Raw genomic sequence first — 25197 nt, forward strand, 5'->3', positions numbered from 1 at the left:
AGTAGGACTGCCCCCCTAAGTGGGATATAGTATTCACATGGGTGTGATATTGGAGTGGAAGGACAAAACCATAACCTCTCACTGTGTTGTGGACTAAGTGGATAATAAATCCTGTTGTGAGCAGAGCTACCAGGGTGACATTCTTGAGATGAAATCGGAGGCAGGTTGCTAGTTGTCCTCAGGGTGTTGATGAAGGTTGTTTAAGGTATAGTGCATGAACAAAATATTACTGTTGATTCTGTCAGTTTTTCTCCAAGGTTTGTCGATCTTTTTTTTCTTGCTCTAAGGTTCGTTTGCTTTTTTGCTTGCTTTAAATTGAAACAAAGTTTATGTTTTTTAAATTTTCGATCCAAATGGGACCTTCTTCAGAGGCAGTCAAAATATATACTTTATAAACAAGTTTTGAAAAGAGATACCAAAAGGAAAGCACTTATTGTAGAATACTTGATGACATTTTTTGGCATTGTTCCTCTGTCCTGACTGAACTTTAGGTAATAGACCCTTAGTATTGGCTGCCATTGCCAAAGTAAAACAAATCACGCCGCGCACAACTCTTGGCCTAAGAAAGGTCTTTATTGACCTCAATGAGGGCACTCTTTTAGACTTGTGACGTCATATGCGGAGAGTCTATTTTCAAAAGGACAAAATATGCGAGGAGTCTATTTTCAAATGGACAAAATTGTGCGAAATGCCCAAGATAATTTCCTCAAATTGTTGCCCTTTTTTTTTAACGAGGGAAAATTGCCCTGCCCTTACAAAAACAGTGTCAGTATCAGACCTGCTGTTTTCTTAAAGAGAACAAACTTCACTGTTGAAGAGGATTCAGGTTTCTACCAACTTAAAAAACCAAGGGTCAAATGAGAAAATAATAGGTTCAAACATGCATTATAATATGGTTGCCAAATACAGTAGCATTGCTTTAAAGCTGGTGTATTTTGACAGTGCTTCCCAGACACTGGGTTGGCAAGCAAGTGAACCCCTGTCTGTGGGGGTCTCTCCACGCTGTTGCCAAAGGATACACTTCCTGCTTCTTAAAGGCATTGAGTCACAGTCTCTAGAGACCACCACCACACCATGGAGCAAGACTTATGAGCTACTCCTTCGTGTAGGCTCAGGACATTGCTGTGGCACATTATCATGCATGTCATTTAAAGTTGCATACCAAGGGTTGACATTGGGAGGCCATGGGGCAAAGAAGGACCAAAGCACCGGCATTTGGATGATATCATACCCCTGTCCCTCCATGGTTCTGGCTCATGGAAAAGAGACTATTCGGACTGATCGGATACTCTGATCAGATTGTGTTGATACCAGGCAACTTCTGGGTGTACAGCCCCGGTGTGTTTTGGAGGAGTGGTCGTGTCATCGCGCTGAACTGAAAACACATTCCGAATGAGAGTCGTCCGGAAATAATTCTTCAATTGTGTGAGATTAGGGGAAGCTTTTGCATCAGAGTGAACTTTGATCACCGTGTTGTGATCTCTTAAGACGTCATACCATCCAGTCTCTGTGTCTCATGTGAGAGTCCCTCACCCTGCTTCTGTGGTGTTCTTTAAGGTCAATGAAGGGGTTTGACCCCAGGAAACGGTATGACCTCATGACTGTGTGTTGGATTCATATCTTGACATATTGCATGACCTTTTTCCGGTGTATGGATGTAATCATCTCGTGTCCTTTTTCCCTTGTGATCATGGAATATCTTCAGGACAGATTGTATGACATGGAGTTCAGGCTGTGATTCATTTCAACTTGGAAAGTATTTTTGTTATTTGGAGCATTTTGAGAAATAATTTTTGTTAATGACAATTTTAAATGTTATTTTTTTATACATAATGTTTTGGGCCTACTGGTTGTGACATTAATAGAGTCCGGAAGTTTGCTTGTCGGGAAATGGTTTTAATTTATGATACCACATTATGTGATAGGGAAAGTGTAAGCATAAATTTTCGTTGACATTGAATGATCTATAGGCTCCTTGTCACTGTACCTAAATCCAACACCATTATGGAGAAGGAAAAAAAAAGAAAGACAAAAAAACAGTGATGGTGAAAATTTATATTTGCTTTTCTAAACTCTGACTATGGCTTCTGTAAGCCATTTTGAAGACCCACCCTGATATCATATTATCACTAGTGCTTTTAGGATGGGTCTTCAAAATGGCTGACAGCAGCCGCAGTCTGAGTTTAGAAAAGCCAATAAGATTTCCGGAATCTTCAGAATGGTTGATTTAGCTACAGCCGAAGTATCCCTATTACCGCAGCTAGTCCCCCAAACATATATGTGCAATTATGTTATCATCCACTGTAGTGCAACTGTGATTGATAGACTTTTAAACCCAGTGTGGACCTCATAAACCATAGAGGAAACGCTGTACATGAATGTAAACTCATCAATGCAAAACTTGTTGTCAACATTTCCCAGTCACAGATGTGCAACCCATTCCATATTTTCTAACCGCTCGCCACAATATTCTTATATAATGCACGTATCTTCCAAACAAGGTACTCAAGGTGCTGAGTATAAACAAACTTTCAGAAAGATAGGTTATTGCAGTGTTGAACTTTGAGACCCAACTAGTTAGCACCTTATAAGGGTTTACAAGGTGCTACGGCGCATTAGGCAGCCACAGGCGGGAACACCGGGGCGAACCCCTTCTCTTTTCGATAAGTGCACTGGGTTCTTTTACATGCGTTACAAAACACATGGGACCAACAGCTTTACGTCCCATCCGAAGGATGAAGTAATGGTCAAGTGTCTTGCTTAAGGACACAAGTGTCATGGCTGGAGATTCGAACCCACACTCTGCTGATCAGAAACACCAGAGTTTGAATTCGGTGATCTTAACCGCTCGGCCTTGACACTTCCAATGCTTTGGTGTAATTGAGAACAGTGGACAAGCATTCATGAAAGCAATGTAACCGTCATGCTTTTCTAGGTGATGACTTTGTCTCACTGACTGACGCAGAAACATGTTTCCGTTTTACAGGCTCTTTTGAAAAAGCTATCACAGTTGTTCGGTATTTCTCATCGATTGTTTAAACCCATGGAAATTTACAGGGCCCCAAATCAGACAGCTGTCAAGTAAACAAAATTGCTTACAACAGTCAAAAATTGCTGAGCAGAAACAAGGTTACCAGCTAAAATACCATGTAATATAAAGTGTTGTGACTGGTTCCCCTGCTACTGTCTTGTATTTGTATGTGGCAAATAGTGCAGACTTATCACCGAAGCTGCTAACCAGAACTTACTGTTTATCTGAGAGTGTGTACATGTAGTTTCGCAAAGACGATCCAGATCTGACCTAGATCTTGACCTCATTGTCTTGCGAGGTTAAGTCTAGTTCATACTTCCTGCCAGTGCGAAATTCAAGGCAAATTTTGACGTCACAAATTCGCAGAGAACATTTTGCAACAGTTGAGCTGCGTTCTACTCCTGCGAAACATTCGCAGTAACAACGGAGCTGTGACGTCAAAATTTGCGTCACATGAAGCATTCACAGGATGTACAAAACATGGTTTGTAAAGTTTTACCATGAGAATAATTGTTTTATAGTCTTTAGGTTCATCCATGAGGAGTTTCTGACATGATGCACACAATGAGAGTAGTATTGACTGGCAACGAGGTAACTAGTATACGTCTATTCCCACGAGGGACTTTGAGTGACCAGAAGAGCGACCTATTTCCTGAGGCCGAGGGAAATAGGCCCCGTTTCTGGTCACTCACAGGCCCGAGGGCGAATAGACGTACCTAGTTACCAAATTATGCCAGTCATATGTGTTTTATAACACAGCTCGGTCTTAAATGTCAAATAAGAACAGAAAAAGGAGTTTTGTAGTTGTTGTTCACGGTTCAAGTCAAGAGAGGGCGCTGTTACCGCGGGCACTTTATTCAAAGACTATTGCCCGCTCTGGTACTATTCCCGCAAAACACGCGCGCGCGATCACTAGCCTATTATTAGTTCATCCCACGTGACCTTGTTTCAGCCAACCAGAATACAGAACGAGCAAGAGGTGTGTTATAAGAATGAATAATTCTTCTTGAGGTTGGGGGATGGGCCTCATCCCAGATGAGCACACACATGTATCGACCTGAGAAGGCTAGTGAAGTTTAAAACAATTCTTAGATCCAATAAATGTAGTACAAGCAATTGTCATTCAAAAGAGAATGTGAAGTCAAAGATGAGATTTTTAAAAGTTTTTATACTTTTGCACCATAGATCAAGTGGGAAGAATTGCTTTAAACTACTTATTTAGTTCTTCTTTTTCAAGTTAGTAATTTAAATTTGGTGAAATATTGGTTTTATTAAACTGACTTAATTACAGGATTATGTGTCTGGGAGAGTGGGACGACACAGGGAACTAGGCAAATTCTGATGGACCAAATACGGAAGCAAACACTTTTTAAAAATGTGCTTATCTGGCTGAAAAGTTGTGAGAACGGAGGTTGTACACATAACTCCTAGTTAATCCTCCCTATGGTGTATTTAAGCGGTGATGATTGAGAAGTTGGATGTGAGGTTGTTAGTTTTGTTGTTGCGATAAACCATGGAGCTAGGAGGATAGAGGTGAATGAAGCCCTCATCCTGTGCTCCGACACATTGGCAAGCCTGTGATATCACTGATAACTGATCCCTTTTAATGTGGACTCTAATTGTTGTCACGATAGCACCTAAAACCAACACTTTTAAATAGAATTATGAAGTTCAAGACGCACACCAAACTCGCAAAGCTGACGGTTAAACTGCCATCCACATACCGCTATCTATCTATTTTCTCTGTTAAAAAAAAAAAAATAAGTGTTTTTAATTTGCTTGAAATGATGAGCTCTTCCTATCAACATGAAGGGCTTATACAATTGACTAAAGAGTGTAATTAAGAGATTCGGCATAGCTTGTTAGAGATATCAATTATTCAAATCCTCTGGTTTTCAAGAAACATCCACTGGGATGGAGTTCATCATTTGATTTTGGAACGGTAAACTCGTTCCAATTCTTTAGATTTCAATGTTTGAATAATTGGGGTCGGGGTGGTTGTTGTCCCCTTTTTCAAACCCTGAAGCACTTCAGAGTATACTAAAGTTTAGTAACATTTGGGGTGGGTTGGAGGGGGGGGGGGGGTAACCCTCTTTCCCATCTCTTTCCCATATGGAGCATGGTTATTATCTTGGTATAGCCAGAAGTCACGAAAAGCATTTTGGGTGAAATTGCATCGGTGATCAGTAACTGGTTTTGAAGTGACGGGGGGATGCATAGTGAGTGGGCTTTATCAATAACTTTGGGTCTACTTCACTCATACTTACCTGTTGAACTCGGTGACAGTGGATGCTTAGGTACAGGTACATGAGTGTGGCTTTATCCATAACTTTGGGTACTTCTTATTGCCTTGAAGGAGGCTTGAAGGAAGGGTCGCGGTGGGATGTAACTTGACATTACAATGATGAGGTCAGGGTACCAGATTAGTAGCGGTTGATTAAAGATGATGAGTCATCTCAAGTATCTGGGTTCTCGTTTTATTTTTAGGTACACTTTAAAGAGAAGGATGGCCTGGTTATTTTGAATAGCGGAAAATTTATTGTGTGTAGTTAGTTAAGTCACCGATAAATAAATGCAGTGGACTGTTTTTCTGCACTGTGAACATCATCCTCGCCTCCTTACCAGGGCCCAATTTTTAATACAGCTGTATAGCATAAAATACTGCTTAGCAAATTTCTTTGCTAAGCAAAAAATGAGTGGGGCACCAGTTGCAACAACTTAAACTTCATGGAATTGTGGCTGGTAACCAGTTTCTGTTTAGCAAGATTTGTCTGTGTTTAGCAAGTTTTTTAATGCTTGCAGGCTTTATGAAATAGGGCCCAGTTGACTTATATTGATCAGTATTGCTTTGCAGACTTCGGTGTACCCTGTCTTTGTCTCCTTCCACTTTTTCTTGTGGTCAGCCATGTGATCTTCACTAGATGATGTGAACCAAGCTTCGGCTTGAATTCACAACGAGCTGTGATCGAGCTAAGTTGTAAAATCTTAATTTACTTGTCACAATACAATACAAATTGGTGATGTTGACAACTGATCTTAAAATGATTTACCTTGTCCCCTCACTTTTTTTCTCTCATATTCCCCTTCCCATTTCCCCTTCATATTGTCCCTAGTCTCCCTTGTCCCCCCTCCCTTTCATCTTTCCCGATTTCTGTTTTGTTTTCTTCCTTTCCTTCTTCCACATCCTTTTGTCCCTTTCCTCTTGTCCCCCTATAACCTTCCACTTGCCCTCCTCTCACCTTATCTCTTTCCCCTGTTCCCCTTCTTCCCCTCCCCCCTTCCCATGTTTCTATTCCCTGTTGTCAACACCTCTATGTGAAGGGGTCAGTAGATTAAAACAGCTCTCCAGATTCAAAAGGGTCTCCAATCACTTTAATCATACATTCGCTCTCTCTTACAAGTGTCCGAGCAATCAACTCGGGCAATTTTGTCTCAAACACTGAGCCCGAGACAGGTGCGCGTGCCAGAGTGAAGCTGCGTTGTTATCAGCGAAGGTTGTGATTAATGAAACAGGTGATGGGATGGTACGGTCAAGATCTGATGACTGCGGTCACTTGTTATAATCAGCACTAGAAGTGAGGAGATAAAAAGTTCAGATTTCGTTTAGGAGGGGAAAATAAAATTTATGCTGCTTTTTTTGTGTGTGTTTCTTCAGTGTTAGCTCCTGTTGACTATCTTCTTCTCTTTGAATTTAATTTGTTTCTGTCTTTTGGCGGTGGGGTGAGTGTGGTCAAATAAACTTCTGAAATGGCCATCATTTTAGCCAGGATCTTGATAATGGGATCTCCTAATTTTCCCGAAATGTTATAAAGTAGAAACAAATATATAAATGGTTTATTGACGTGTCTTTTACGTTTACAGCACATTTACAAAAATAAATTTAAACTAATTGTCAAAGACTTTTATCCACACTTTATGTGACCCAACTCATACCTGTAATAACAAAGCTGTGAAAGTTCAGGCTCGTTTGATTATTGGAATCACAAGAAGAAAGTGGGGGGGGGGGGCTGGACCTTGTATGTATTCGCTAATCTAAAAAAATCAAGTTTTGGTCTCGCAAGAATAGAACTCACCATTTTACTTTTTTCTTTTTACTAAAGCATTTTAGAATCCAACCATGACCCTTTATTTACCGTTTTAAATCCGTCAATTTTACAAATGTTGTGCAAACGCTTTAAATGACATAAGACATAATTTATTTTATTACTCTCTAAAAATAAGCAACTACATTGCTCGCACTAGTTTAAAAGACAAAACTGTGTGAGTTAGCGTCACTGGAGGAGCAGCATCTAAAAAACACGTCCGAACATGTTAACTGTCCAAACTCTATCGATTCAGACAGACACAGCATGGCATCCAACCATGACCCTTTATTTACCGTTTTAAAGCCGTCAATTTTACAAATGTTGTGCAAACGCTTTGAATGACATAAAACATAATTTATTTTATTACTCTCTAAAAATAAGCAACTACATTGCTCGCACTAGTTTAAAAGCAAAACTGTGTGAGCTAGCGTCACTGGAGGAGCAGCATCGTAAAACACGTCCGAACATGTTAACTGTCCAAACTCTATTGATTCAGACAGACACAGCATGGCGTCCACACTGAAAACAGGGTGACCAAAAAAAACCACAGATGTTTCCTTATCCAGCACAACTAGTAGCGTAACGTGCTGTGATATGGTTATTCTATGAATAGCGTACCTAAATGCATAATGATAATATTAATGAGCTAAGAAATTGGCTCGCCGATCACCATGCAGAATAATCAAACTTGATTCATAGTGAACTCGTGTCGGTCTTGACACCAGACGGTATTAACTAATACATAATAATCGATGTGTTGATTCAAAAGCATTTCCTTGTTGATAGTATCAATCTAAACCAGAAACATTAAACCCCATCCGACTTCCTTTTCTCTCTCTCTCGATTTACAGGAACCGCCGGCGACGTTAAAAAGATCTAATTCTGACCCAAATCTAGCAGACAACGACGACATGTTGAAGCGCAAACAGATTGCTATGACCTTCCCTGTAAGTATTCTAAATAATTAACGTTAATCGTTTTCAAATGTTCTCTCTTTGTAAACCTTCATTGTGATATCATTTTTCTGTCATGTTGCTGGATACAAGGGCCATTGATGAATACAATAGCTATTGTTTACAAAAAAATAATACCAATATCACTCAGCAAGGTCAGGTGTCGACTAGACTTGACTAAACTGACTGGACTAACCAGAAACCATAGAGCACAGGGAGATTGACTATTACTGAACCATGCACTGGAGCATGGTCAATATGATCAATTTGAGAGCTGCGTCACAGTTTCTGGTCAAGTCTAGTCGCTCACCCGAACTTGCTCTGATAGGACAAAGAAATTTTACTTGAGTGGGGCTTGAACCTGCGACCTCCGGATTACTGCGTTGGTGCTCCTGGGGTCCAGGTTCAAGTCCCACTCTAGTAAATTGCACTTCAAGTGAGGTTTGCGGTAACACCATGTGTAAATCTATTTTGAGTAGTGTTCTGAGAAGAAGTGGTGGTTTACAATTTATGTTTCGATCAGTATGTTCTTAGCATTTTTAGATCGAACTGTTGAATTGTCAACCACCGGTTATTTTCAGAACCAGTACTACTCAAAAAGTGATTTACACACGGTGCTACCGCAAAACTTATTTTACTCCCTCTATGCAAAGTTTCAAATTCTACCAATTTTGCTTTCTTCAATCAAAAACTATTTTCAAATTTACCCAGTCACCAGTCATTTTCCCTTGTGGTTTATTACTGGATTTTAAATCTCAGTATGGTAAATATGATGACATCTACTCAGATCTTATGATGAAGTCCATTGAAGGAAAGCAGAAATTTTTTAGAGAGAGTTGTATACAAGGAAAAACTACAAACAAAAGTCAGCCTTTCCTAATTAATTTCATCCACAGCTTGGTGCAAATTCTCCCAGTCATTCTCCCTTGTGGTTCAATATTTAATTTTTTCATTTTATTACATATGCATACAAATTGTTTTTGGATACAACGTTTGAGTCTTGCTTGAGCATGTTTTCAGTTTGAAGGAACTGATTTCTGACACATTCCTTTTCATTTCTTCAGGGTCTTTTCCATCTGAAGAAGGGATGGTTAATCAAGCAAGGAGATGGAGAACAGGTAAGGTTGAAGCAAACTTCATGATTATGGGCCTTTTTCTTTCTACAAAGGTTAGAAAGGAACCATTTTTACAGCAACTTATTTCTTGAAGACTAAGTGTACGTGCATTTAATTTGTTTGTACAAAGTGAGATCAAGTCTAAACAGTTTACAGTAACAGTATGTAAACAAACAAACAAACAAACTAACAAATAAACAAACAATTTGTACGTCTATTTGGAAGAATTTTTTCTTCTTCAAATTACCATGTGTGATTCATCGGCAGTTGGTACCATGGAGTACCAGTGAAAACGTTAATTGAAGTGTAGTTGCTACTCGCACTTATCAATAACATAGAATACATAAATTTACTAGCTGGTGTCCCCGCTATACAGATAATGGAAAAACTTTCTGTCACGAAGGTATTTCCTTGGTGAAGCCCAACCCCACCCTTCTGTCATGCCACAAAAGAACAATTTGACCTCTGGTGGTATCCGGGGTCGGGAAGATGACCTTCCTGAGCATCCTGGTAGATAAAAATTGTCATGTGAGTAACTGACAATTACAAACCCATTACATCCACATTCCAACACCAGGAACTTTATTCTAATATACCAGAGGACTACTCCTGACGTAAAGGTACACTGACATCTATCATTTTTTTTAAATATTTGTTAATGGTTAAGTTTCGTTTTGTTTACAAATAGCGGGCTTTTATTTAATTGTAATTGTAGACTTGTGTATGAATATTTTTGATGACGATTGGGTTAGTTTTGTTTTGATGAAGAGTGTATTCAGCAACTGTATCCCCAGGGGAAAAAAATACACTTTACTCTAAAATTCAGTGCTTGCACCTGTTAACTGTGTGTAAAGATGCATAGCAAGATATTAAGCCTTAATAATAATAATGTACATTTTTGTTTTGTGCGCACTGAATGTTCAGAAGAATGTTGAGAAGAATATGGTTATTTTTGAGTAGCAACTGATACATTTTATGGTTTAATTTGCTCTGCTATACCAGGAAAATAGTTCACTGGGTCTCGTATGTCAAAAATTTAGCTCTACATACCTAGCAGGACATGCCCATCGGGTGTGACGAAGCGCTTTAAAGAACCCAGTGTTGTTATTATTTTACTTCTTTCCCTTCTAGGATTGGAGTAAACACTGGTTTGTGTTGTGTAACAACAAACTAAGCTACTACAAAGATTCCAGTGATGAAGATGTAAGTCACACGTCTACTGTTTTTGAAGTCCAAAATATCTTTGGCGTAGCTCAAGATTTTATTGATATAGTTCAGGAGTTTGTTGCTAAAACGTGCATACAATTCAATGTCCAAATGAGCAACATTTCCTAAGTTTCCTTATACTGTTCACTACAAATTGAGCAAATATCACCAAAGCTAATCTTTTGTGACAACCCCAAAATATCGTTGACAAGGTTAAGGACTCTACAGATATTACTCAAGAGTATCTCGTTAAAATGTGCCTATAAATCAACGTTCAAAGGAGAAACTGTTCCCAAGTTTCTTAAAATTTACTCCTGATACTGTTAGACAAAAATGTCAACGGCCCCCAAAGTTATCTTGGCCCCCACATATCATTAGCATGAAACTTAATTGTCACGGTTAAAGACTTGACTGACATTTCCAACTTTCGAATGAGAAACACTTGCTAAGTTTCTGAAAATTTAGTGTGTGTCACGATAGCTTATTTTTCATTGAACCCCCCCCCCCCCCAACTGAGTTAGAGCAACTGTCTTACTGTGATACATAATTGAATGACACCAAGCACTTGTGGATTTCTTTCTGAAGAAGGGATGGTTAAAATAGTTGTTTTCCTTGAACCCCCCCCCCCCCCAAGTCCCCACTGAGTGAGCAACTGTTTTACTGTGATGCATAATTGAATGACACCAAGCACTTGTGGATTTCTTTCACAGCCCAACAGTCTTGACGGAGTGATTGACCTGGCCAAATGTAACAAGGCATCCGAAACGCCGGTCAGCAAAAACTATGGCTTCCAAATTGAGGTAAACCAACAACTGTCTATTGTCCAAATTAGCAAGGACTATTTATAAGCCGGGCGTTGCATGCATGAAGTTGTGATGCTGCAACTTGTCGTAAATGGTGCCCAGATACGGATGTACATGTATTTAATAAATACGCACAATTGGACAGCTAGAGCCCGGTTCATACTTCCTGCACAATGAATAATTGGCATGAGTTGACTTGTGGCTTTTGTTTTAGCCTCAGCCTTGCACCCAACTTTTTTATCTTCAGTACTTCAGCATATTTTAACCCAGAGGCCATGTTGTACTCTACTCACAAAAAAGCTTTTAATTTGCAACAAACAAAGGTTAAATTTTACGAAAAATTTCAAGACTTCTGAACTTGTACCCTCTCAATCAGGAAGCTTAAAATCAGTCGCTGTAATCGACCTTTTTATTTCACCCATCAGTCATCTTCTCAGAGATCAATGAAGGCATATTCAGTTAACGACAACTATGCCTCAAAGAAACTATTAATCCACACAGGAAACACAGTCACACCCTAAGTTTTGCTTGATCTTACTTGACACCCCCTCTTTTGTTTGATTCAAACAAACTCTCGTTGTCGTTGCGTGAGACTTTTAAGAATTTTGTTGGGTGAAGAACGAATCACCTGTTCAAGTACGATAAGTCAAAGCCGACTTGGGCTTTGGTGGATTTATTGTATTCCGTGGAATACCTTAGTGTCAGCTTTGTAATCTCTCAGTTTTGCTTTCGAGTCTGTTTATTTTGTGTTAAGAATTTGCGGGGGTGGCTGTTGCTAAGGCCAAAAATAGTAATGTTTGTTTGTCCGCATCTGTCCGACTGTCTATTGCTTTGCGAAAGTTTGTACAAGTTTAAAAAAAAAAAAAAAAATTAATGTTCATTACAACCCCCCCCCCCCAAAAAAAAAATGTTGTCAAAATATTTCAAAGCAGAAAGAAGCTATAAAATCTTGTCAGTTGAAAACAGTTCTCAGTATCAAATTTGTCAAATCTGCTTGCTTAAGAGACCCTAAAGAAAAAAAACGTTTTCTTTCAATTTTTAAACATTTGTAAGAAAAGCAAAACACTATTTGTGTAATTCTATTTCCTGGAAACAGCAACACTTCCACAAAATTTGTGATGTATCTTAACAAACAAAACTAAAGTAATGAAACACACTAAATTTCTATAAGTATTGTGCTACTTATGTGGAGTGTTGTAGCCGTGGTGTGGCCGGGGGGGGGGGGGGCCTGTCCGGAACTAACAAATTCCGCCCAGCACACACAGCAAAATACCCCATGCTGCCAAGCACAGATTTCCCCCAGGTTGCACTCCAGCAATGATAGCCTCAGATCTAAACATGAATAATTTTGTTAAACCTCTCACTCTTGGTGGACTACATAATTGGATTTAGAGTCCACCACTAAATTTGATCTAGCTACAACACTGCTTGTGTGTATAATTCAATCAGAAACTTTCAAGTGTTAATTGTAATTTACAAGACCATGAAATGTTTTTTTTTTTCCTGATCAGTTGGATACGGGCGTCATCATCCTCGCTGCTATGACATGCGGTATCCGTAACAACTGGGTAGGAGCAATCAACAAAGCTATCAAGACAGCCTTGGAGGACAGCGGCAAGAAAACTGAGGAATCGTCATCCCTCAAGGAGAACAAACCTGAGAACAGGGAAAGGGCGAGAAGCAAACCCAGCTCCTTGTTGCTTTCCAAGAGCCCCAGTGAGGTCCAGCCGAAGGAGGACAGGTCTTCCCCGTTACAACCCGTTAAGAAACTTATAAACAATGTCGATTTGACATCCAGGTCGAGAACCATTTCACAAAGTGATGGTAAATCTCCCCGTTCCCCGGTTGAAACAAAAGCATTTACTGAACGGAGCGCACAGCCGACCAAAGCATCTCCCATCGAGTCGCTTCCTCCGCATTCTGGAAAGTCTGAAGGCAGGAAGAGTTCAACTTCCAAAGTCTCATCTACCTCTGAATCAAGACCTCGGAGAGGTTCGGTCCCAAAAGAAACAGAAGGAAGGCGGAACTCTGTGTCTAAAGAACCTGAAACAAGACAGAAACGTTCGGGCTCATCCCCGCGGGACAGTTCAGGCTCAGAGTCATCAAAGTCGAGCAAGTCCAAGGACAGACGGTCAAGAAGAGGCTCTCGAACCGAGAGGAGATCCCAGGAAGAAACGGCTGCAGCTGTCACAGCTGCACTCTCAAAAAGAACTTCCAATATGAACTCTGAACAGGTCTCAGCATCGACGGAGGAAACTGTTAAATCAGTGAACTCTGACCAGCTAACCCACCGAATCACGGCCAGTAACTCAGAGAGACGGTCACAGTCTTCCACTGGAGATGCTACTGTCATCGCACTTCTTGAACAGGAGGTGGGTATCTTTTTGCCTCCAATTGATTTAGAAATATAGCAACATTAAGAGGAAAGTAGCATTACGCTTAGTGTTGAACTTCTAACAAAACAGTAATGGAACTTACTTGGCAAGAATAAGATGCTCATTTACACACAAAATTGAGCAGCAGTCTAAGATTTTGGACCGGTGGTTATAAATGGGGTCGTCATTGGAGAGCCTATCATGCATGATGCTTTGGTTCAATGAATCTAAGTTTCATCAGCCTTGTCAAAAACAAGTAGGTTTGGGTCCGACCCAAGTCAACATAAAGCACTTGATGAACTTAACATGCTGTCCCAAACCTACAACTTCAACCAAAAAGTGTGACAGGTATTCAAACACTTTTTTGACCAATGCGGTCCCACATACATTGCTTTAAAGGCAGTGGACACTACTGGTAATTACTCAAAATAAATATATAAAACCTCACTTGGTAACGAGTAATGGGGATAGGTTGGTAGTATAAAACATTGTGAGAAACGGCTCCCTCTGAAGTGACATAGTTTTCGAGAAAGAAGTGATTTTCCACGAATTTGATTTCGAGACCTCAGGTTTAGAATTTGAGGTCTTGAAATCAAGCATCTAAAAGCACACAACTTCGTGTGACAAGGGTGTTTTTTTCTTTCATGGTTATCTCGCAACTCCGACCACCAATCGAGCTCAAATTTTCACAGGTTTATTATTTTATGCATATATGTTTATATACACCAAGTGAGAAGGATGGTCTTTGACAATTACCAATAGTGTCCACTGTCTTTGAGGTGTGAAGGAAACAAATGCGGGCAGTTCAACTAATATGCGAGAGACTTGTAAAGTTAGAAAGCATACCATGCCTGTCTTTGTTGTGTGCCCCCCTCCCTCCAGTGATGTTACCAGGAGAGACAACATAACATAGCCTTGCTCAAGGCAGTCGCATTATTCGCTCTGAAAAGACGCAGCTGTAAACCCACCCGCCGTATACCGAATGACCCACCCGTATACACACTGTCACATCGCACGAATACTGTTCACACAAGTCATCGCACTCGTACACCACTAACCGCATGCGGAGGCCGTCAGGCCGACAGCCTTGTCGGATCTGTATCTTCCCGCTTTAATGTGTTGTATTGAAAAAATTCCAATAGTGGACGAAACTGGGGGGGCTCGAGGATATGCTAGTATGCAGCTGATGAATATGTATATCGTTCGTCAGACCTATCAGACAACACAGGATGTGAGGCAAATGAATTATTCATTTTGACGTCCAATCACGCACTTCCCTTATCACGACCTTTGGACCCTATCATGCGTCCGTGGTGGTGGTGTGTGAGGTAAACATGTCTCGTCTTTCGTGGGCATTATGGTAATGAGCTGACCGTGGGAACTCTTCGCTTATTATAGTAATGAGGTCAGTGGCTTCAACAAAGATCCTACAAGGCTGTCGGCCTGACGGCCTCCGCATGCGGATAGTGTACGGGGGCATCGTGTCGTGCGATGTTACGCACAGTGAATACGGGTGGGTTTTACGCACAGTTAATACGGGTGGGTTTTTATACAGCGGCGGTCTTTTTTCGGAGTGAATAATTCGACTGCCTTGAGCAAGGCTAACATAACAGGGAAGTAGAGGGGCCCAGGGTGTTTTGGCAGGCATATATAAATTAAAAGTTATCCAGACATTGTCTAACTCATTACTATTTCATTTAACAGGTGGAAACACTCAAGGGTCAGTTGGAGCAGAAACAAACAGACTGCTCGCGCTTCCAGAAGGAGACTGTCAACCTGAAAGCTCAGTTGAATACTGAGCAGCGAGAGCACAAGGAAAGCTATCTGGATCTGGAGAATGAGCAGTCAGGGTACATGACCCAGGTAGGCTTTTCTAGTGTATTGTTGAAGACAGGGTTTTGGAGTAAGTAATTTTTTTGGAAGATGAATGTGCCAGTTCTTTGTTGAAAGGGATGCACTGTTTTGCTAAATAGATGTGATGTTGAACCCTCAAGTACAAAGACAAAGTGTAGCACTCACCACAGTGTGAAAGTAATGAAAAGTTTAAATCTTTTCATCAATTGAAAGATTTTTTTCATATAAATTTTCAACTTTCTTGACATATAATCCAAATCTTAAATAAATAATTTCCAAATTGTTTAAAACTGTTTGATTTATTTTCTCCGAATTGCAGATTGAGCAGATGGCCGAGCGTAGCCAAAAGTCGGAAGTGACCAATCAAAAACTTCAGGCCGAGCTTCGTCAGGTCAAGAACGACTCTCATCAAGCCCAACAGCAGGTCCATCAGCTCGACAGTCAAGTAACAAACTTGAAGAATGATTTACAGGGACGAAACAAAGAACTGGACATCATGAAAGCACGTCTTGAAGAGGTCATTCAGGATCTAGCGGCCAGCGAGAACGAGATCGGAGAGATCAAAGCCAATCTCAAGACGGAAAGGGAGCACAGTGAAAGTCTAGAGATAGAATTGACAGACACATGGACGAAACTTCGGAAGGATGGAATCGAAGGTCTGAATGTGGACATTGTTGAACGCTTGTCAGCGAAACTTGATGAATCTAGGACTCGACTGGAGGAGAGGGAAAATGACTATGTAACAAACGAGGAGAGATTTGAAAAGCGTTTGGTTCGCATACAGAGTCAGTTTCAGTCAGAAAATGCTGCTTTGCAGGAGAAGCTAAATGCAGCTTTACAAGAGTCTGAGAGACAAAAAGCTGGAAGGACAGATCAGACTTTATCTTCGGGGATGGACCCACGGATAGAAGAATTAGAAAGATCCCTGAAAGATGTTAAAGCTCAGTTGAAAGCAGAAACATCTGCTAAATCAGTCCTGCAAAAAAATTACAATGAACTAGTCGCTCAGTCAGCGCATCGGTTTTTGGAAGGACAGGGTGACATGGCTTCTACTGGGAGTGATGACAATACTATTAAGTTGGAAGTTGATCTGGATGTAGCTGAAAAGGAAATTGACAGATTAAAGAAAAATAGCGAAACAGAGAGAGAGCAGAAGACATTTCTTGAAAAGGCCTTCCAGCGAGAACAGGCTCTCAGAAAACAGCTTGAGGAGAGAGTCTCCAATTCAACTCAGGAAAGTGGCAGCTCAGAAGTTGAACAACGGGATGCAGAGATCGTTACCGTCCGTGCTGAACTGAAAAAAGCTAAGAAAGAACGAGAGGCAGTCAACCTTGTGCGAAAGCAGCTGGTGTCAGCAGTGGACAGTTTAAATGCTCAGTTATCGGAAAAAGAAAGGGTTGTCGAGAAGATCAGTGCTGAACTTGAAACCCGTAGCAGTCAGAATACCAAACTAGAAGAGGAGATTCAGGCAAGTATGTCTGAAATAGCAAGTCTGAGGAGTAGAGTTGAAAGTATGGAAGCTGGGTCAAATCATACTGGGAGGAGTGGACCTGAAGACCAGTCCCAACTAGAATCTCTCCGTGCAGAACAACGGCAGCTGAAACGACAGATGGGTAGCCTTCAGGAGGAGCATGCTTTTGAGATGCACAGTCGACAAAGTGAGTTGCAAACCGCAAACAATGAAATCGCTAGCCTTCAGGAGAAGTTGTCCGAGTTGCAGACTAAATGGAAAGATGCAGTGGAAAGAGCGACCAAGGCAGAGAATGATGCTGCAGCCAGCATCCTTGAGATACAGAAAGAAAATGAACAGCTGAGGTCAAAGTGTGAACGCTTTGAAAAGGAGATCAAACGCCTGCGTGCAGAGCTCCATGAATCCCAAGACAACTTTGATGAGCTGGAGCTGCAGTTCATTCACAAGAGGGAGGACCTGAAGAGGCTGGAGCAGACCCACGAGGAGCAGATTGGCCAGATGGGGTACAGGATTCAGGACCTCACCAGCAAGTTGGCATCAACTGAGCGTAAGGTGAGAGATCTGAGGGGGGTAGATCACAGAAATAGGGGGAAGGGTGGAGTGGGTGCTGGTGGGATGGGAATGCAGCTAACGCAAACTCGCCAGATGGAAACAAAGCTCAAAGAACTGGAGTCTAAGCTGGGGGATGTTGAAAGCACCTTGCAGAACCAGGACCAGGACACTAGCAGCTTACTGGGAAAGATAGTCTCAGTAGAGCAGCAGGTCCACAATTGGGGACAAGGTCCTTCCACAAGTTTGTCAAGTGTTGATGCTGAGCAACATCAAACCCAGCCGATACAGCTACTCTCTTGTGGCTCTTCGGCTGCCAGTGCCCCTCGTGATAGCATATCAACATCTGGTGCTGATTTGTCTGAGGATTCAGAAGCAGGGGCATCTGGTACTTCACCAGACCGGGCTAAGCAGACTTTCAGAGCTCGGTTCTTGGAGACCAAGCTCAGTGAGACAGAACTGAAGCTGAAGGAGGTAACTAGAAAGCTGGTTGATGTGACGACGCGGGAGTTGGAGAACCGTAAGGCCTACCAGGGGAAAAGCATCTCAGAAAGCCGACTGAAAGAGAGGTTAAAGATCATGGAGTGTGAGATTGCAGAGGTTACAAGGGAGCTCCAACAGGTACAGTCAAACAGTCGAACCTTTGCCTGCGCTGTGCGGGCGTCCTTGACTGACTGTGGACAGCTCTTGGGGGACATTAATTCTGGCTTAGGATGGGTTGATTTAGAGGTAGACTTGGATGGGGATGGCAGGGATGGGCTGCCTTACCAGCAGCAGCAGCGGGTGGAGGTAGCAACTAACCCAACTACTACTAGTCACAGCAACATGCTTTCTTGCCTCAAAACCCTGCTCACCGATGCATGCCACAAAGTAGATCAGTGTAAACAGACTGCCTTGTCCCATCAAACCCAAATTGAAAAGCAGAGTAGGGAGTCTTTGTTGATTAGGGAGCGGAGTGCAGGGGGGTGTTCAGCCGGCAGTAGTTTCACCTCAACAGGTGGTTCTAGTTTTGAAAGTACAGAGTTAAGGTTCCCATGTCAGCGTAACCCAAGTACCATTGGCACGCTGCAGCGTTTTGCGAATAGGCTGTCCTCGGAGGTTATCCTTCTTGGCGAATCCACTTATGTCCTTCACCAAACAGATAAGCAAAAACTCGCCAAGGTACAAATGTGTCTTGGTGAAATTGACTCTCTCACTACGGCTATATCAGACCTTGAAATGGCATTTAGTGAAGACCAAGATGGTTCAAAGGCTTCCTCCTTGTCTCATACTTCCCAGACCATAAGTGATCTTCTTTCCCCAAGGTATATCTTAGAGGCTGAGGCCTGTTATAATCACACCTCCTGTCCTGAAAGTCCGAAAGAAATGTCCAAATCTGATTTCAAAAGGCCACACATTGACAGGCATTCTAAATCAAGATCACCTTTAAAGCGTCAAACTAGGATTAACAAATCTGAGAAATCCACACATTCCAGATCCGTGGATCAGGCAGCAGTCTGGTCCCCGGAACTAGATTCCTTTTCAAATTCATTGGCGAACTCGATTACAAAAGCAGCTGAGGTTGAGTACCTGTCAAAAGTCAAAAAGGGTAGTGTGACATCAACTCTATCAGGTAATGACATATTCTCACAGTTGTATAGTTCAGAACTGAAGCTGGAAGAGGCAAGCATTTCTCTATGGCGAAAGCAAAAAGTATTCAATGAAATGTTTGAGGAGCATCTGAAAAGTGTAATCGTTAAATTGTCGGATATTTTAGCCCTAGAAAACAACAGGCGAATGAAGGCTGACAAGGAGAAAAATAGGAAGGCTGGTTTATGTGTGGATAATGATGATGTGTTGGAAAGGTTGAATAAATTTGTATCTTCCGCTGCCAAAGAAATGGATATTGTTGACATTCTAGATTCAGTTGGCCCAGACCTAGTGTCGTATGCTAAGCAAATTGCTATGCAAGAAGCTAGAGGGATATCATTGAATCTAGTTGAGGATGAGATGCTGCTTGTTGAAGTCTTCCACTTGCTCCAAGTCAGAGTTGCTGACTTTCTGAAAAAGATGTCCATTGAAAGTGATTCCTGTCAGGTGGTTCTGAAGGCTCTTAGTTCGGTTGGTGAGAAGCGGTACAATCATATTGAGACTTTCCTTGAGGATGAGTTGATCCGGGTGAAGTATGAGCTACAGCAGAGTTTTCAGAGCTCCATGACCGATGCCAAGAAGGGGAATGGTCTGCAATATGTAGATGGTGTTGACTTGCATGCCATGTTAGGGGATTATGTGGGTCTTTTAGGGAGTCTCATCATCAGGAAGGTTGTTGTCGGAGGCTTGGTTAGGCATGTCATTGAACAGATTCCACAATCCGTCAACTGGGAAGGCACTACCTTGAACAATTTTGATACAAGCATGGATCTTACAACTGGGAGTTTTGAGCAAACGGAGCCAGTTAAGTCTCGTATTCCTGAACCAGTAAGTGTTGATTATGAAGATCTGGCCAATGACTTGGCAAACACTGCCATGGAGCATGCAGAGAGTGCACATTTGTCTGGCCTTCTTCAGAATGAGTGGGAACAAATCATGCAGAAAGGGCGCTACAGCCCCCTGGAACATGTCACAACCGAGCATGCTCGAAACATGGCTGAAGTTCGACGTCGTTACGAGGACCAGATCAAAGCAGAAGAGCTCAGTCATGAGCAGGAACTGAACTCCTTGCAAGAGAAATACAGGGAAGCCCTCTGTGAAGTTGGTAAACTGGAATCCAAGTTGGATGCAATAACAGGCAAGAGGGCTAGCAAACCGGAAATTACTCTCACCCTGGAGGAAGATCTCAATGATATAGTGGATGACATGGTGTCTAGACGTCTTGCGGAGATCCTCAGGGAGCTTGATGGTAGTCGAAAGAAGCTGAGCGAGATGCAGAAAGCCTTGGCAGCTGCGGAGGCGGAGCACATCAAAGAAGTGGATGCCATTACAGATGTGATGGAGAACATGGAACGTCGCTATAAGAGGGAAATACTGAGACTGAAGTCAGCTCATGCCGAGGTGGTCTCTGGCCTCCAGGAAGACTTCCAAGATCACCTGAGGCAGCTGACACAGAAGCACCATCACGAGAAGGCCATGCTGAAATATCAACTCACAGATAACACTACCAAGGAGACAGTGGTTGCAGCCAGTCCTGACAAGATGGGTCAGGTAAGAACTGGTCTGGACTGGTTTATCGTGATGACCCTTGTGGATTGGTTGACTGTTCTTGGCTGCATCCTCGTTTTTTGTTGTTGCAACTTCTGGTGTCCTATATCCGTCTTTGCCAATTTTGATTTTGCTTTTTGGGCAGCTTGCATGTTTTCTTCTCCCCACACACACACACACGTCCGCAAATTAAACCCTTATCTACACACAAGCCTCTCCTCTCCAACACTTTGGTCTTCAAGCAACCCCCCTCCTCCACTTTTAAGTTTCATCCTCTTTGCTCTCCCAATGCTCTGCTTCCCTTGTATGGCCTTTTGCATGTGACATGCGGAGTACCTCTTAATACAAGCATGTCGAGATCAATGCATGAGTGTTCGATCACGTATCACTCGTCTACCACCATGGAGATTCTACATTGTCCCTAACACATTGTCGGCACTGATCTGACCTAAGGTCACTCAAGGTCATCATCACTGATCACCCAACATTGCACTCTGTTGGGTGATACAGCATGTTGTCTTTGTGGCATGTATCGTGTACTTATTTTTTTTTATATATCGTAATGTGCATTGCTATTGTCATCATTTGTCAGCTTCTTTAATTTATCTTTATTTTATCATAATGTGCAGAGATCAGCAGTGATTTGTAACTACTTCCCGCAATGTATTAACTCATTTAACATTTAAGCTGTGTCGGTGTACTAACATCATTAATGTGTAATGCGTAACGGTTATGGTGTTCAGTATACACAACATAGATCAATGGTTAATGTGTTGTTAAGGGATATTCAGGAAGCGTTCGGCAGAATTTAATTTCATGAAGCTGTTAAGCACAAAATCTCATCAGGACTGAAGAAATTTGCTAAGCAAAGACAGGTAAAAAGTGTTTTATTTGCAGATGTGATATTTAAGATTATTTTTGCCTTCAAAAAAAAATCGGGGGAAAAAAATTGAATGGGCTGAAGGATTTTTAAAGCCTACACCATACATGTATGAACAAGTTGGTCAGCCTTGTAGTACTCAATAGAATGTTCCTACTTTTTTCCAAGAACCAATTATCCCTGTATTTGGGACTGGTTGCCAACTAATACTGCTTAGCAAATAGTTGATTTTGTGCTTCACAGCTTGGCGAAGTTGAACTTCACATGATACAGTGCTTAAGTTGTTTATTTGGGTTTTGTTAGCTCACAATTTGTGAACAAATTGTGCTACTTTTATTTATGATTTCAGGAGTTTCTTGAAACTCCAAACTTTATTCCTTTATTTTCCTCTTGTCGCCACCATTTTTTACAAAGATTCTTCAATGCTTATGGTTCTTGCCTTTCTTGATTAATCTTTCTTGATAGAAAATCACTTCTTTCTTATTCGCATCTGCCATTCTTTTGTGTGGTGAAAATTGTTACAAAGTTAGGCTTTGTTTGAATTTGTTGCTATGGCTGTTGCTAAGAGTGTTGCTATGGGCCTCCTATGCTTCAATACATGTTCACATGACGACCAAGCCACATCTGCTAATTTGGCTCGGGCTTTGTCTAGTAAATAGTAACAGATAAAGTGGTGCAAATCATAAAGCCAATAACATTGTTCAATACTTTCAAAAGGGTACCTGCCTATTTTCTATTCAGGCTCAGTTTGGATGCTTTCATTTTTATGAAAGGAAAAACAAATATGGCTGCTGCATAGTAGAAATTTTTTAATGGGTTGTAATGGTCTGTCACAGTAGCGTCTAGTAGTTTATTAGTCATCCATGCTTCTATCACTGCAAGTTAATTGGAAATGCTGCATGCTTCAATATGCCATATTTTTATTTATTTTTTTCATGATAGAAACTGCTATTATTGTCATAGATAATGCATGAGCATGCAATCATAATAATGGACACACAATGGCCCCAACAATGCGTCACCATTTTATTATGGAGACTCCATTATGAACAGGAAACTGAAGGAAATGTTGAAAATGTTTTTGACAATGCTTGCAGAACTGGTTTTTGCCAATCTAAAGCCTGTTTTATTCTTTGTTGAAGGCATGACAAAGAATAAATTCATAAAAACAAGTGGAACAATGCAAAACTATAATGATTTCATGGTTTTTTTAATCCCTTGTTCATTTGGAGCACAAGTTTTAAAATGAAAATGTGCCCCACAAATCAGGGCATCTATTCCTATTTCATTATGTTGTTTTGCACTGAAGGAAAAACATACCTTTGCAGAAACTGCTACCAGTCACCGACATCGCCATTAAAAGTTCTTGCCTTATAAACTGGTTTACCAGTCAAATGCCAGTTTGCAAACAATTTTAACAAAGGGCTTAGTTTCGCACTCTATTAGCTTTATGAAATTATACCAGCAGAAAAGATACATAGGAGACTTTAAAAAAGAAGGCGGGCCCTCATGAGATAATCACATTGAGCATTGTGATGAATCTTATTTCTGACTAGGGGTGCACAGCCCCTTTAAATCCATGTGTTCTGGCTGTAGTTACATCAAGGAGGATGTAGGTTTTTCCTGTTCCTCTTTGCATGCTTGCATTGACTTACACATTGGCACATCGCCAATGAATGCAACCACCCCTGATAATCTCATGACTCAGATTGTTGCCCTTGGCTTACTCCACTTACACCCAAAAAAAGATTGAACATCATCCTCTAGAATCAGATATTTTTAACTTTGAACTCATAAAGCATCAAGGAATTTTCAGACAGAGAGCCTTTGAATGTTCAGTTTGCTCCATCAAACCCTTTACAACCAAAACTGATTAAAGTTTTTTTTAATTCATTTTTTTGAGAAATTCTTGTGGAGTAGTTGCCATCTTGCAAACTCAATATCTTACTTTTTTGAGAGAAATGTTTGTTTTTGGTATTGGTTGTATGTTGTAAGAGCCTGTACATGATAGCTCAATCAAACCAAATAGGCAAAAATGAAAGATTCATGGAGCTGTTAATGTTTACATGTTATACTCCGCAGAAATGGGGACCAGCCAAAAGGCCTTGATGTGCTTATATAGTCAGTGACTGGTTGCCTGCCAATTTTTCGCTCAGCAGATAATTATGTTTAGCAATTTCCTTCTTAATGGCCAAGACCTTTCAATTGTTGGGATCTTTCTGTGTCCGATTTATCGGCCTTTGGCTACGGCTGTTGCTGTTGGCTGCATTGACAATGTTGAGTGAGTATCCAGGCAGACACAGTGATCTAGCCGTAGCCAAAGATGCTGGGTCAAGCCCATTGCATGGTGGAGCTGTAAGGTGTTTAAAGGCTTTGTAGTCGATGCATGTTCATAATGCATACCTTGCTTAGCATGCTTGTAGTAGTAGATCTTGCTGCGGTAATTGTGTTACACAGTGCAGTTTTTGTCCCATACGGTGCTTTTCTTTTCAAGGAATATACCGAAATTGTGAAGACAAATTTTACATCCAAAAAAATTACTTTCAGAGAAATTTGTTTTGGGAAAATATTTATAACTGTGTCTGTAATGCCTTGTGACTTTCAATTCAAGGTTATGTGTAAGTATTTTTTTTTCTTCAAATGATTAATGCCAACTTGGGGAACACTGCACTGTGAAACACATCTATTAGTTCAGCCCAGAGCTGTTTATGAAGAGAGTTGCGATTGGAGAGTTTAAACAGAAAGTAAACTTTGTCGTGTTCTAGAGAAAAATTGTGTGCATGGATACTGTTTGCCTCCAGTCGTTGCCGATAATCATTCGTAAACAGCTTTGGTCCTTACATTTTGGGAAAGACTGGAGACTTAGGATTAAACCAGATAGTAACTACAAAGACAGGGTGGTAAACCGGGCAAGAACATTGGGTACAAGACGGGACATCCGGACAAAACGACCGCCAATGGCTGTGACACTGACTTTATTAAGACCCAGTAGTTAGTATACTGTCTACCACAAACACACAACTAGACAGACAACCAGACAAACCAACAGACAGTGCTCAGGGCTCATACCATTAAAATCTGATGCTTCCTTGGTTTGAAATTTTCCTGAAAGAAAACCCTTTAAACAATAAAGGTTCGGAAACCATTGACAAAAAAATATTGAATAAAATAAAGTTCCTTGAGGAACGCAAATGAGAAAATGGTATGAACACTGGAACCCGTAAAGAGTAAAACAGAACGCTGAGCAAAAATTTGTGATATGAGCAAATTGTGAAAAATGTTTTCTGCATGTGTGATAAGCCTTTATGCCGTTTGGAATATAGTCCTTTGTCAGTGCAGCGCTGAATCTCAAATCATGTTTGATTCTCTCTTTGTGCAAAACTATATCACCATAGATCATAAAACCAAAAAACTCTACTACAACATTTTTCCTCCCTGCTTGTGGAGTTTCTTTCTCCTTTATGCAAAGTCTGTGTTTATTGTACCAGATCGCATCAAAACTCAATGTAAATTTTTCAATTTCTTGTTAAAAATGTTCTCCTTTAGAAATAATATTTGTGTAACTGAAATTTCTTAGTCTGTGAAAATAATGTTTAGTTGAATTTGTCGTGCAAATGATTCAACTTGTTTAGTTGTTTGAATGACCCGGCACAGAGTCGATACCTTTTTACTTTGATGTATTTATCACAAAATGAATG

The 25197-nt window shown here is 40.9% G+C and overlaps 1 protein-coding gene across 3 annotated transcripts in view; it reads left to right on the forward strand.

Annotated features, from left to right (window-relative positions):
• The window catches only part of LOC139943821 (uncharacterized), a 113066-nt gene that overhangs the window by 70578 nt on the left and 17291 nt on the right, over positions 1-25197 (forward strand). For 2 of the 3 annotated variants that reach the window (XM_071940647.1, XM_071940648.1), the window contains exons 8-14: positions 7968-8063; positions 9134-9187; positions 10316-10387; positions 11101-11190; positions 12705-13565; positions 15273-15431; positions 15742-18063. In XM_071940647.1, the coding sequence (XP_071796748.1) occupies positions 7968-8063; positions 9134-9187; positions 10316-10387; positions 11101-11190; positions 12705-13565; positions 15273-15431; positions 15742-18063 (3654 nt within the window). The remainder of the gene's footprint in view (positions 1-7967; positions 8064-9133; positions 9188-10315; positions 10388-11100; positions 11191-12704; positions 13566-15272; positions 15432-15741; positions 18064-25197) is intronic. The other variant, XM_071940650.1, reaches the window with a different exon arrangement.

The sequence above is a fragment of the Asterias amurensis genome, chromosome 11 (genome assembly GCF_032118995.1).
Source record: "Asterias amurensis chromosome 11, ASM3211899v1".
In the NCBI taxonomy this organism is placed as follows: Eukaryota; Metazoa; Echinodermata; class Asteroidea; order Forcipulatida; family Asteriidae; genus Asterias; species Asterias amurensis.